Source organism: Durotheca rogersii (assembly GCF_024521655.1).
Source record: "Durotheca rogersii strain YMJ 92031201 chromosome Unknown GGS23scaffold_3, whole genome shotgun sequence".
NCBI lineage: Eukaryota > Fungi > Ascomycota > Sordariomycetes > Xylariales > Xylariaceae > Durotheca > Durotheca rogersii.
In genome coordinates, this window is record NW_026251234.1 from 1569601 (window position 1) to 1582643 (window position 13043).

At 55.8% G+C, this 13043-nt stretch overlaps 1 protein-coding gene across 1 annotated transcript; it reads left to right on the top strand.

Annotated features, from left to right (window-relative positions):
* Positions 1–2005: 2005 nt before the first annotated feature.
* On the top strand, positions 2006–3636 carry GGS23DRAFT_603006 (mitogen-activated protein kinase HOG1; the record flags this gene model as incomplete). The annotated part of the gene is made up of 9 exons (XM_051519419.1): positions 2006–2061; positions 2129–2176; positions 2259–2388; positions 2457–2500; positions 2565–2664; positions 2732–3088; positions 3144–3222; positions 3285–3468; positions 3561–3636. The coding sequence occupies 9 exons, from the start codon at positions 2006–2008 to the stop codon at positions 3634–3636; spliced, it is 1074 nt and encodes a 357-aa protein (XP_051375487.1).
* Between the last annotated feature and the right edge of the window lie 9407 nt (positions 3637–13043).

The following is a 13043-nucleotide window of genomic DNA, read 5'->3' on the forward strand; positions in this document are numbered from 1 at the left end:
ACTCCTATTCAATAACTTCTTATATTAGTAAGTAGAAAATTCGAAAAATTTATATATTACTTTAATTAAATTAATTAATTACGTAAGTAAATTTCTAATTTTTCTGATTTTTTCCCCGGTTTTTTACGAGGATAAATCGTTTATATATAAACCTATATAAAGGCTCGCGAAAGGATAGCTCGTAAAGCGGTACTATAACTTTATTCGTACATATACTAGTTATTACGAATATAATATTAAGCTATCGGGGACTTGCATCAAACATACATACCTCCTCCCATTAGGGGCGTATGTATAGACGATAAAACTAAGGCGTTCGACCGAAAAGTGGAGTTTTTTCCCAGTTATAGCTATGCGACTCCGTAACCTAAGAGGCACCTATAGGTACCTAAGGTAGGTAGGCACATCGCAGACACGTAAAGTATTAGAATATGTACCTACCTCCCAGCGTATACCCTAGGATGGAACCTAAGGCATCTCCCAAGGCAGCAGAAGGGACGCCGATAGGTGAAGATTCTACGGAAGCAACCAGATGTCGATAGCTGCATCTCTCAGACGCCAGAGGCGCCCCCGGCACATGATGAATCACCTGGACTCCATAAGCTGCTGCAGGCAGTACCTACGGCCTCCTATACTACCGGTCGTATACCCTACTTACACGTAACCTAACCTGCTGGCCGATGTGCATACCTTAAGTGCCTAGGTACTTGGGGAGGAAGGCAGGTCGGCAGCAGGATATAGCATGCCTCCGGGACTGCCTCTCGCTGGTATGAGGCATGCACATACAGGTAGTCTTACGTTGTGGCGATGCTAGATGTGTGCGGCGGCACGACATGACCGCCTAAGGAGAGGAGGTACCTACGGATGGTTCCACAGCTTGGGGGGATTAGGGCAGGTTAGCGCGTCGACGAGGTACCGATGTACGCCTTTTAATTACATGGAGTCCCTCGATCGCGATCGCCACCGGGAGTTTGGAGGGGACAGCCGGCCGACGGGTGACGAGGATGGAGGTCGATGGAGTTAGCCGTGCATGTACGTACCTCTAGCAGACGATACCTTAGGTCTTAGATGTACCTACTATATGTACCTGGCGACTGACCCAGCCTACAGACCCCCGTTCGTCCCTTGTAAAGGGCCTTACCTAACTACCTATCTACCTCTGACCGGTGTGCGAATCGAAATCTGCGAAACAGCAGCTTGAGCCGTCGATTATCCACAACACACAAAAGCCGACGCAGCAGCCCAATCTGTGCTCTCCGTGCCTCTCCCACTCCCGTCTTCCCATCCCTCGACTCACTCTCGTCGCCGTCCCGCCAGCCTCCCTTCTTCTGACCCGTTGTCGCCCTGCCGTCTCCCCATCATCCCCCCGTCACCCCCGCGAACCGCATTTCCGACGGCGCTCATCCGCCTGACCCTACCGACAAGCCAGCTTGACGCACGTATTTGCGACATTGCCCTGGTTTGTTCGGGTTGGACGCCGGGGAAAGGAGGAAGAGGCGAGAGAAAGAGAGACATCGAACAGATAGAAGACGACACGGCGTCTGCATACCTGCCTACTTGCCGCGGCCACGCCCACTACCTACACCCTCACCCGCCCAGGGCTGTGCCGGCTGCCCTCCTATTTAACCTCCCTTGCCTCGCCTCCAGAACCCTACCCTGCTTCGCCTCCTCCGGTACCAGACTTCGAATTCAATCTCTCTCGACACCGTCCCGTACCATTACGGCGCAACACGACGCAAGCACTACACGACACCGTATCGAGCTATCGAGCTTACACAAGGTTTTATCTATCGCCGCTCCGCCTCCTCTGCCCCTCGTTTTGTTCCCCCCCGCCTCATTTGATAGCTGACGCTGGGCCGCAATCCAACAACCAATTCTTGTCTCTCGTTTTCTCTCCCTGAGCTCTGTACTGTTCAAACCTGATACACCCCGCTCCCCTCCCCCAGAGGAAAAGAGAGAGAGTAAGAGCTAGAGAAAAATAACGGCAACCCGTTAAGCATTCGTCATGGCCGAATTCGTGAGGGCCCAGATCTTCGGGACGACTTTCGAGATAACCTCCAGGTAACTTGCGCTCTTTGCAATATTACTTTGTCCAGTCAATCGCCGAGATTAACGCACGACCTAACAGGTACTCGGACTTGCAACCCGTCGGCATGGGTGCTTTTGGTTTGGTTTGGTATGTTTCTTGCCGGCCTATCCATTATGAGGCACCTTCGACCCCAGGTAAACGGCTGACGACATAAATCGCCGCTGCACAGCTCTGCGAAGGATCAGCTCACCAATCAGAACGTGGCCGTGAAGAAGATCATGAAGCCCTTCAGCACACCCGTCTTAGCTAAGCGCACGTATCGAGAACTGAAACTGTTGAAGCATCTCAAGCACGAGAATGTGAGTCGGGGCGTATCCGCTTGCCAGAGAACCGCCGTGACGAAACGATACTTATTTCTGCTCCTCAGGTCATCTCTCTCAGCGACATCTTCATCTCTCCCCTCGAAGACATGTATGCGTGACAACATTCCGAAAGAGGAAGTCTCTGCCTCGATATGCTGACCCTTAACACCTAGCTATTTTGTCACGGAGCTCCTCGGTACCGACCTGCACCGACTGCTCACGTCGAGGCCGCTAGAGAAGCAGTTTATCCAATACTTCCTCTATCAGATCATGGTGCGTGCTCCGCGACACTTAACCTGGTGGCAAGGAAAAGGAGACACTGACGGATTCCGACTGCTAGCGAGGGCTTAAATATGTCCACTCTGCTGGCGTCGTTCATCGGGATCTCAAACCTAGTAACATCTTGGTTAACGAGAACTGCGATTTGAAAATCTGCGATTTCGGTCTTGCTCGAATCCAGGATCCCCAGATGACTGGATACGTCTCGACCAGATATTACCGCGCGCCCGAAATCATGCTTACCTGGCAGAAGTATGACGTAGAGGTCGACATATGGAGCGCCGGCTGCATCTTCGCCGAGATGCTGGAAGGGAAGCCGCTCTTCCCCGGAAAAGACCATGTCAACCAGTTCTCGATCATCACCGAGCTCCTAGGCACTCCCCCCGACGACGTCATCAACACCATCGCCAGCGAGAACGTGAGTTGACGTCTTGCGCTGTTCTAGAACGCCGGCTGACTTGAGATTTCGCTAGACGCTGAGATTCGTGAAATCTTTACCGAAACGGGACCGGCAGCCGCTCAAGAACAAGTTCAAAAACGCCGAACCCGCGGGTTAGTGTGACAAGAAAAGGGCGTGTCCCAAGTTCCTAAGAACTAAAACTGACTATTGGCAGCTGTTGACCTTCTCGAGCGCATGCTCGTGTTCGACCCTAAGAAGCGAGTAACCGCAGCGGACGCGCTAGCGCACGAGTACCTTGCCCCTTACCACGATCCTACCGACGAACCTGTCGCCGACGAGAAGTTTGACTGGAGTTTCAACGACGCCGACTTGCCAGTCGAGACGTGGAAGATCATGATGTGAGTTGATTCGTCGGGCCCTTCGGCTGGTTATCTCTCAGTCGGATGCGCACATACAAGGTTAGCGACGACTAACACGCTAGAGGCAACAGGTACTCGGAGATTCTTGATTACCACAATGTCGAGCCTAACATGGCTGGAATCGATGACCAGTTTAACGGCCAGTAGAAACCCGGTATGCAAAGGAGACGAACGCCTGACGGCGAGTACGTCACACCGATAATAGCATAACAATAACCAAGGTAATGTGCATCAACACTAAACTTGGATCATGCCCCGGCGTTTCGAGACTGGGTTATGGCGTGGACTCCGATCAGGAACTTCAGGGGGAAAGAAAGGGGCAGGCATTTCGTCATCAACCAGGAGCGCGAGTCGAGAATACATAAGAATACACGAGGGCTTACATTCGGCTGTGGGCGGGGTCCCAGAACTGCCACCAAGCTGCGTGGGGGTAATATAAAGCGTAAGATAGGGGTAAAACGCGGACCGGTTGACTATCGTCTCCTTTTTCTTGTGCAAGGGAATAAGAGATTGAGAAAGCTGGGTTACTCTCTGCCCCGGGCAAGAGCCGACGGGCGGCTTTAGGGGGGATTACGGTAACAAAACAGTCCGATGCTATTCGCAGAGGATTCCGGCTCGAAGGCCATCCTCTCTCACAAGGTCCAATAGACGCTGGATACATAGAGTATTTAAAAAACCAACCACGAGAAGCATTAGCATACGGAAATTGCCGGTGTCTGCCGATGTCTTAAGTGCTAGCAATATGCTCTACCATAGCGAGCCCCAATTCGTCTGGTATCTTAACCAACCCCTAGGACGTCGTTCAGAGATTTCCTAACATGGGAAGGAGGAATACAAGTAAGTAGATCCGTCCCATTTGCCCAAAAGGGGGCTCAGTGAGACTTACCTCGACTAGTATGACCTTGATCGCATACTAGCTATGTATGTTTCGAGCATCCACCAAGAGCTCGACGGTTACCCACGGTTTATATTTATATATGTACACACTACTATATTCCTACGTGACCCCGAGACCGCAAGGAAGTCGAGGTTTCCCGGTACGCGACGATTCTTCGTCGCTCCCGGCTCGCCGGCTCGCCAGCCTACTGCTCTCTCTCTCTCTCTCTCTCTCTCTCTCTCTCTCTAGCCTCCCTCCCCACGCTTTCCCCCTAGACGACACCAACAACGGCCTGTCGCGCAGGAAAAGCTAGGGCTCCTGCTCTGGGTCGTCGCGGGCATGGGCGTGTGCGCTCTGCTGGTGTTGGTGTGAGAGAGGAGGAGAGGGAAGCGATGGGCGAGAAAGCGGCAAAACCAACACCGTTATTGGTGTCAGCTGCCAGGGGTTGGGGAAGGGGAGTTCTGTCGCCCCCCCCCCTGACGGTGTAAGCGCGCGCGTGCCGGACGCGGGCGCGGGAGCGACAGGCGGCGTCTCTCGGGGGCTGGAGACCGGGCGCGTAGCGGAGGAGGCGACTGAGGTGGATAAAGGGGAAAGGGGGGGGGGGGCAGGGGATATCCGGCAAAGGGGCGGGGGGAGCATCCGGCATAGGTTGGACGGACCGGGCAGCAGGCCCTGGGGCGTGGCCGACGCCGTTCGCCCTGCGCGGGCCGAGTAAGTGGAGAGGGGGAGGAGGGGGGGGGGGGCGGCGCCGGGCTTCTCGGCGCGCGGGGGGGCGTGGGGCGGCGTGCGCTGGGATGCGCGGATCCGACCGCGCAGGCCTCGCCCGCGGCAGTCCCCTCCGCCGGGCGTTTCCCCTCCGCCGCCGCGGGTGCGCCGACCTCGCGCTCCCAGCGCCGCGTGCCTCGGCCCGGGGTCGTCGCGGCGGAAGGCGTCCACGGCCGGCGTGGGCGAGAGGCCGGAGGACCTCGCCCGGGCAGAGACAGGCGCTGCCTGCGGTCTGCCCCCGCCCCGCGCCGGCGGTCGTCTCGGACACGGTTCAGGGGCGTCGCCCCCGCTCGCGCGGCTGAGGAGCCCGGCTATCTATGGTGGGCGGGAGGGCGGCGGAAGCTGACCGCGCGAGGGCAGTCCGCCCTGTCATTGTCAGTCAGTCAGGGGGGATAGTTTGTAAGACACAACCTCCCCCCCCCCCCCCCCCGGCCTTAGACGGTCGTCGGCCCTCGTGGGGCTGGCCGGAGAGCGGGTCTATCTAGAGAGACAGAGGACTGTCCTGCCGGCGCTTGGTAGCTCGGTGGTAGTAGCTGAGGCGCATCTCTTGCGCTATTTGCACTTCCAGGACCGACCGAGGGCGCGAAAAGCATCGCCTCGCGCCGGTTGCCTTTCTCCTTTTCCCTGCTTTCTTGTCGGATAGGAAGGGGTGGGCGTGGGGGAGAGAAGTTCATACGAAACCCGGGCCAAATTAAGTAAGTGGTGCCCCCCTCATCTATTCAGATGCCCCTTGCTGGCGGTCCTGATACTATAAGCTCCCGAGTCTAGGGACGAGGAACGGCCGCATACGACATTGGTGAGAGGAATACACTACGGGGAGGAACCTGGCAGAGCCAAGAGGCGGCTATTACTAGATTACGCAGGCTACTGGGAGCCGCTTTGAAGCCTTTTTTCCCCCAAAGGTGTTCACGATGATGTTGCGAGGTGAGCATAGTGTCGGAACCTGTCCGGTCTATAAATCTTGTGTCGCGTAAAACATAGTAGGCGCCTACATTCTACGACTCATAGTATGTTGACATATAAGGGCTGATCTCGTACGTAACATCTTGCTACTCCTGCTACTTTGATAGATAGGTTGAAAGTCCAGCGGCATACGTCGATACCTCCGGCCCAGATCGAGATGAACAAAGACCAAATAGTCGACTTCTTGGTGCAAAAGGCGTTTCCTAAGAGCAGAGACCCTTACGGCATTCGAATTCTCCCCGGAGCTACGTCCCACGTATTACAGTCCCCCCTTCTATCTAGCCGATGGTCGAGAACATCTGGTAGACGCGGGCGCCTGGACTTCGGGACTATTTCAAGCTGCCTATAGAGTGTTTTTGGCAGGGGCCGCACCTTTCACCTTGCACGAATCTTCCCCTCGTAGACACAAAGTGGAATGGATCACCCGCAGCATGTCCGGTAGTCGTCGCGAGCGCAGTGTTCCGGCCTGACCTGAGCTTCAGAGGCAGGCAAATGGGCAAGCCGCAGCTAGGATTGAATGTCACAACCGGGGGTTCTATCGTCAGCACGACAATTCTAATCTTTTTCTAGAAAGCCGAAAGGAATAAAAAAGATGGCGATGCCGCAGGAATTCCCGATTAGTTAGGAAGCAGTCCAAGAATGCTACCGTGGCGTCTGGCCACGGCAATGGACGTAGGCAATGGGTCGAAGGGTTGCTTCGTCTCACCGCATACCCACGGCGATGGGAGATCCATGATTTGATTTGGCGTGGTAGTCGCTGCCCTGCCGAGCAAGGAGCCGGGCCGTCTGTAATACCATGCCCACAAGGACGTCCGTTGGGAACTCCCGAAACACCAGGCAACCAAGCACTGCGAGGCGACCTTGGGAAGGGAAGAAGGGGGGGGAGGAGCGGCAATGCTGGCGTTAGAAAAACGACCTTGCGGCCACCCTTCTTTTCTTGTTGGGAGCCGAATGCAGGGTATGTATGACGGGGGAGAGAGGGTCGACCTGGTTACCGCAGATGGATGTGGCACCGGGAAGCTTTCATTGACCGAGCCCGCTGATAGATTCGTAGGTATTCCGGACGGAGGAGACGCTTGCAAGTTATCGAGGGTAAGATGCTGATCGTGAACCTCGTTCTCGAGTCTGCTAGTAAATCAGCTCCTAAGACACATTTCGACGCAGCCGGGGACGTGGGACTGAGTAGCGCCTCTGCGCAGCTTGTGAGCGCCCTTTATTTGTCTTCGCTCGGGAAGGGGGGCGTATGTATGCGATAGAACTGCAGGCGGTCATCATCCCCCCCCCCCCCGACCTCATTGAAACGCTGTCCTCCAATGGCGCGCGCAACCGAGTATGGTAGGTGATAACTGCCAGCCGCTCGCAGTCCCTGGCGTTGCAACTCTAGGTGAACAAAACTACCGACGGGCAGAAACGAAACATCCTCACGGCCAGCCGCGCGTGGATAAAACCTCTCCGGGAGTACACCTCGTCCCGAGTTGCGCGACGACTTCGTGCCGAGATTCGCTGGCTCTCCCTCTCGGCCTGCTGTCCCCGTGACGGCGCTCACTTTCTTTCGCCTCTCGGACCTACCCACCTTCGGTTACGATTTTCGCTGGATTGGTGTGCTGAGCTGCCTATCATGCACTCCAGTTTTCCACCGTGCGACTTGCTTCCTCTCTCGACCGTCCGCTTCCGTCCACCTGCAGATGGGTTCCATGCAGACTTGGGTGTGGCTGAAAACTTGCCTCCTTTTTGTTTGGCTGCCCCCCCATTTCTTCGCCTTCGTCATCCCCGGGGTGCTGTCGACTAGCCGTCGCTTGATCAGCTGCTTAGCGTGGCTGTCCTGAGTAATGGACCCGATGGATCATGGGAGCGTCGCGTGGACCGGACAGGCTGAGCTAAGCCTGGGGGGAAGATTGAGGATGGGGGAGAATACCCTACCCAATTGTGCTATTTCGGTGTTGAGAAAGGGATATCCCAGCTAGGTGGGCCACCTTGCCCGGCGCCTCCGCAACTCGCTTGCCTCTCTTCGTCGGCTTCCAGAAGCTTTCTCAGAGGCCTCGTTGCGACACACCCACCCGTAAGCGCACCTGGACATTCTCACTGTCCCCAGCCAGAGCAGTGGGGTCACCTGCAGGCCTGCTCTCGGGTTGGGCGGTGGTTGGTGTAGATGCACCATCGCAGACACTGCGCTCCCCCGTATTGCATGTAGCTGCGTGCAGTGCCGCATCGGCGCTGGCTTTCCTCCATGATCGTCGATCTACCCATCCACACAGAATGTATGTACCCGCGGACTTTAAACCGGCTTGGCAACTGGGCTCTGCATCTAACGAAAATTTTTCTTTCTTTTTTGCATCTTCCTGTTTCATTCTCGCGTTCCTAGATGTTTCTAGATTGGGGAGATCGGGCGAGAAAATACCTGCTCCAGGTTACCACCGTGCCGGCCAGATGTGTTCGTCTTTTCTCGAGATCTGCGACGCCGGAAAAGTCGTCGATGTTTAGGCGACCTGGAAGGTAAGATATATGCCCACACCCATACGAGGTGTTGGTCGCCTGAGATCCCCCGAGGAACCAACCACGGGTTCTCTTTCCAGAAAAACCTAGGATTTCACACCACCCGGCTGAGTCTACGACCATCCACACACACACGCGCGCGCGCGCAAACTTTCCTACTATCGACTTGGACCATGGGCGTACCAAGGCGTCGGTAAGCCTACCTAGTTAATGACAACAATGGCCCTTCATCATAGGGGCTTTTGCGGGCTTTCCGGTCTAGAGCTAAGGATGGAGAGGGATGGGGAAGGGAAGGGAGCGGGGGGCGGACTACACGCGGTGGCAAGCGACCAAAGGCATCTCTGCAGAAGTCAGCTGCTGGTCTGGCGGCCTCGGCGGACCGCCTAGGCTGTGTTAGTGCCGGCCAGCTGAAGGAGGGCCTCGATTGATGTAGCTAAGGGGGACGGCGATCACAGCAGGTATTACGGCGGCGGTGATCCATCACCTGCTATGCGATCCGCTCGGACACGTCGCGTCTGGCTGTACGGTAACCGTTTAGGAAGTAGGTACAGTAAGCTCGCCGGGCTGTCGTAATTTTACTATCATGTAGTTTGGACGTTTCCTGTCGCACGTGTACGTCTCGCCTTGGGGGCTTTGGTGAGATGCCATGCATACAGACGTGAAAACGGTATCGAAGCTATCCTTGTGTGAGCAGTTGGTGGTGGTGGTGGGCAAGACAACGTTGTCCGGTGGGCTCCGGGCAATAACTTCGATACATGCCCCATGCCCCACGCCCGCTGCCCGCAATGACTATGATGACTTAGGTAAGTATGCACGTATGCACATATGCAGGCGTGTAGTCTAAAATCGCCAAGCCTTAGTTAATCAGCCAATCAATGGGCCTGACCCCAGTCTCCACAGCCCGTGGAACTCCTCCTTAGCGTGGGAACTGGGGAGCGTCGGTGTGTACCTAGGTACCTAGACACCCTGTATGCGCATCGTCATAGGCCGCTAGCCTAAGCTGCCTTCGGTTAGGTAAGTACCTCCAAAGGCACGGGATACCCATGCGTTTTGTATGCTCACGAAGGTACCACCTGGGTACCACCTGAGGCGGTGGCGGGCGCCTCTTCGGAGTCGTCCGAGAAGGCGAGCTCTTACGTACTCATACGCCGAATTGGCCATGCAAGTCTGTCCAATACCAGCTGCGTCTCGCTCTCTTCGACACCGACCCTGAGCCCTGCCACCTTGGCTGAAGTTCGTCGGGAAGACTGCGTGGGGGTGAGGACGAACGTAGGTGGTTCTCCCTGAGGAGACTAAGATTGTACCTTGCATCACTGTATATAAATACCAAGTTAAGTACCTAATGTATCTCTAGTCCCTTCAGCTCGTCCCTCTATTCTTGGTTTATGCCTCCACGTAGCAAGGTGCCTCCTAACGTGGTACGTACACCACAGCCTAAGAGACGCCGGTGGGGGGGGGGCGACCTCCTAGGTAGTCGCGAGGTGCGGGGTTCGTACCCGGGAAAATGAGCAGCCACGATTAGTACGCGTTCAGAAACAGGAGGGACTTCCTTAATAGGTACATGCCCGCCCGCGTCAGGGTACGCTGGGTACCTGGGTACATGCCGACAGCTGCTGATGTTATTATACATGTGCGCGGTAGGTAGAACATGTACTGCGTACATACTCCAACCCGTGCCTGTAGCATGGCCCGGCAAGGGATCAGAGCGCATTTACCCTGTCCCTTTCATAGGTTTGGACTTTGCAGGTAACCATCGACGTTGACGCTCTGGTTTCGTCTTCCGGACGGAGCCCACGCAACTGGATCACCGTTCCAACACACATATCACATACATACACCTGTACGCACATGAGAAGGAAAACCACCCCCAAAATCACGGGACGGTTAGTAGTCGCTACTCTTATATCAAACTCTATCCAGGGCTATATACGTGCACGTCGTGCGTCAAGTAGCTGAGAGCCGAGGGACAAGAAGAGAGCCGTCTGGGCGAAGGCGTGGTTTGCGTCGGGGCGACAACAGGAATACAACATCGCTAATAGAGGTGACGTGACTTGCAGGGTACTACTCATAAGCCCTCCCACGGGATTGACGGGAACTGGGAACTGGGCTCGTCAGGCACGTACCAGAGATGGGTGCGTTTAGGTTGGCGAGCCCTTTCTCGACGTCGGAACTGTCGCTGGCCATTTTTAGCTTGCCGTACAACCCCCCCAACCCGGGACGGAGTCGAAGGGCCGTCTTACCTCTCTCGCTAGTCGCCGAGGCAGTCAGCCTGCGGACGGTCCCTCTCTTGCAAAACGCGTGGATATTTATTTCCGTACGGGGCTCGAGGCGGACAACTTGATTGCCTGGATAATGTGCGCCTTATGTGTGTACATGGTAGCTTAGCAATAGGTAGGCTCCCCAGGAGGTACCTCTGCCCTCTCGCCCGGGCGGAATGGGGTGCCAAGATACGAGGTCTAAGTAGAACTGATACATATAACCGTCTATGCGTCGCCGTGTATGCGGGTGGGGTTGCTTTCCTCGCTTTGCACGGCGTAGACATACGTAGGGAGCTAGTTGGGTCCGAGGCTAGCTGCTTGACTTTTTCACCCGCTACTATACCTCGTCATCCGTGCGTGCTTGAGAACAAGACCTCAAGCGTCATATGTGCCGTGCTATACCCAGCGTCGACTCCGTATCCTACTAGCTCTAAGTGTATGAGGAGGGACGGGTGTTATGTGGGCATCGGGAGGGGACTGGGACGTAGAGGTACGTCCATTCCCATTCGATCATGGAGGAACCCCCACCCCTCTCCCACATCCCCATCCTGTTCCCTGGGTTCTCAACCCGTCTCAAGCATTCCGGCCCTCCATCGTAGGGACTCCCCATTTCAGCCGCCTGACTCGATCCCTCACCTCGCCGATCTCATCTACCACCTCGATGCTTCCTTTCCCCAGTCGACTTTACCCGCCCAGTTGCAGATCCGTCCGCGCGTGCTCGGGGCGTCTCGGAGTAGGCTTGGGGAAGTGACCGTCTCGCTGGCTGCATACAGGTATTACTTATTGCAAGGTCTTATTGATTTGCTGTCTACCTATAAACACACGCCCGTCGATGTGACTGACTTCCGCCTACATAATTAATCTATCAAGATTGGACGTGACATACGGAGAGGGTAGGTGGTGTCAACGCCGGGCTACTGTAGGTTAACAACACAGGTCTTGTTAGCTGGGGTCGAAGAGAAAAGCGCGCGCAGACCACACGCAAAACCGCCTCGGGCATCGCTTCGTCGCCCACGCACCACCCGCTCCCCACCAGCGCTCCCATTCCACGCACCCCATCCACACCCAACCACACACACTCATATATACTGACATTCACACACACACAAAATGTGATGCACGCGCATGCAGGTATATGTACAGGTAAGCGTGTGCGCTACCTGCCGTTGGATGTGCGCTCGATAAGCCACGGCTAACCTCGAGGTTGCGACGACGTCGTCCCGTCGTCGATCTGCCATTGGTATGCTTCAAGTCCAACGTACGTCGGCTTCGCTCGTGGCCTTCGCTCGTGGCCTTCGCTCGTGGCCTTCGCACGTTGCCTCACCACTCTCGACGGGTTCTCGACGGTTTCGCGCGTGACTTCCACGCGATCTCGGGCCAAGTTCTGGTGCCGCGTCGCCCTTGTCTTGCCGCCGCCGGCCTGTGTTTTTCTTTCTTTTTTCTTCGTTTTTCACGCGCCACAGATTTTTCTTCAAACCCCCCCCCCCCTCCCCTTCACCCCCTAGTCGTCTCTTTCGCGGACGGGGCCACAAAATAATACCCCACCACCCCCCTCCTTTTCCCTCCCCAGTCAGATATATCCTGCCCTCGCATCGCCATGCAGCTCCAAAATATTTCCGCTTCCTCGTCCGCGATGGAACGTTAGGGTATGGACGTAGGGAGCCAGCTGCGAGACTTGGTTAGCCTAGGCAGGCAACCTAAGACGTCGAGTACCTACCTAATGCACATACAAAGGCGACGCTGCCTCGGCCCACGCGCTCGCGACCGCTCTCCCGCCCCAGTAGTAGCGGGCGCACTCCCCACCCTACCTCCCCTCCCGATTTTTTCGTACTCGTACCTATAAAAGCCCGCGTCTCACGAGTATGAGGTGGTCGGGAGGTGGAGTACCTATACCCAATACCTGCCCACAGCACGTAGATAAATTTCACGAAATATAGCCTGCACAGCGCGATCAAAAGTATCAGCAGTGGTATCCGTGTTACGATGAGGTAGGTTGATATCAGTATTCTCACGCCGTCGGGCGCCTTACGACAGACTGACAGCAAGGCGTCGCTCAGTTCCCAACTCGTCCGTCCTACTTAATTCCCGGCCAATCCCACGCGTTGCATAGCGGTGCTCCGTGCTATGGTACCAGCTAATTGGTCGTCCCGTTTCCAGTCTCCCCCCCGCACCCCATTTGGCATCTCCCATCCGATCCC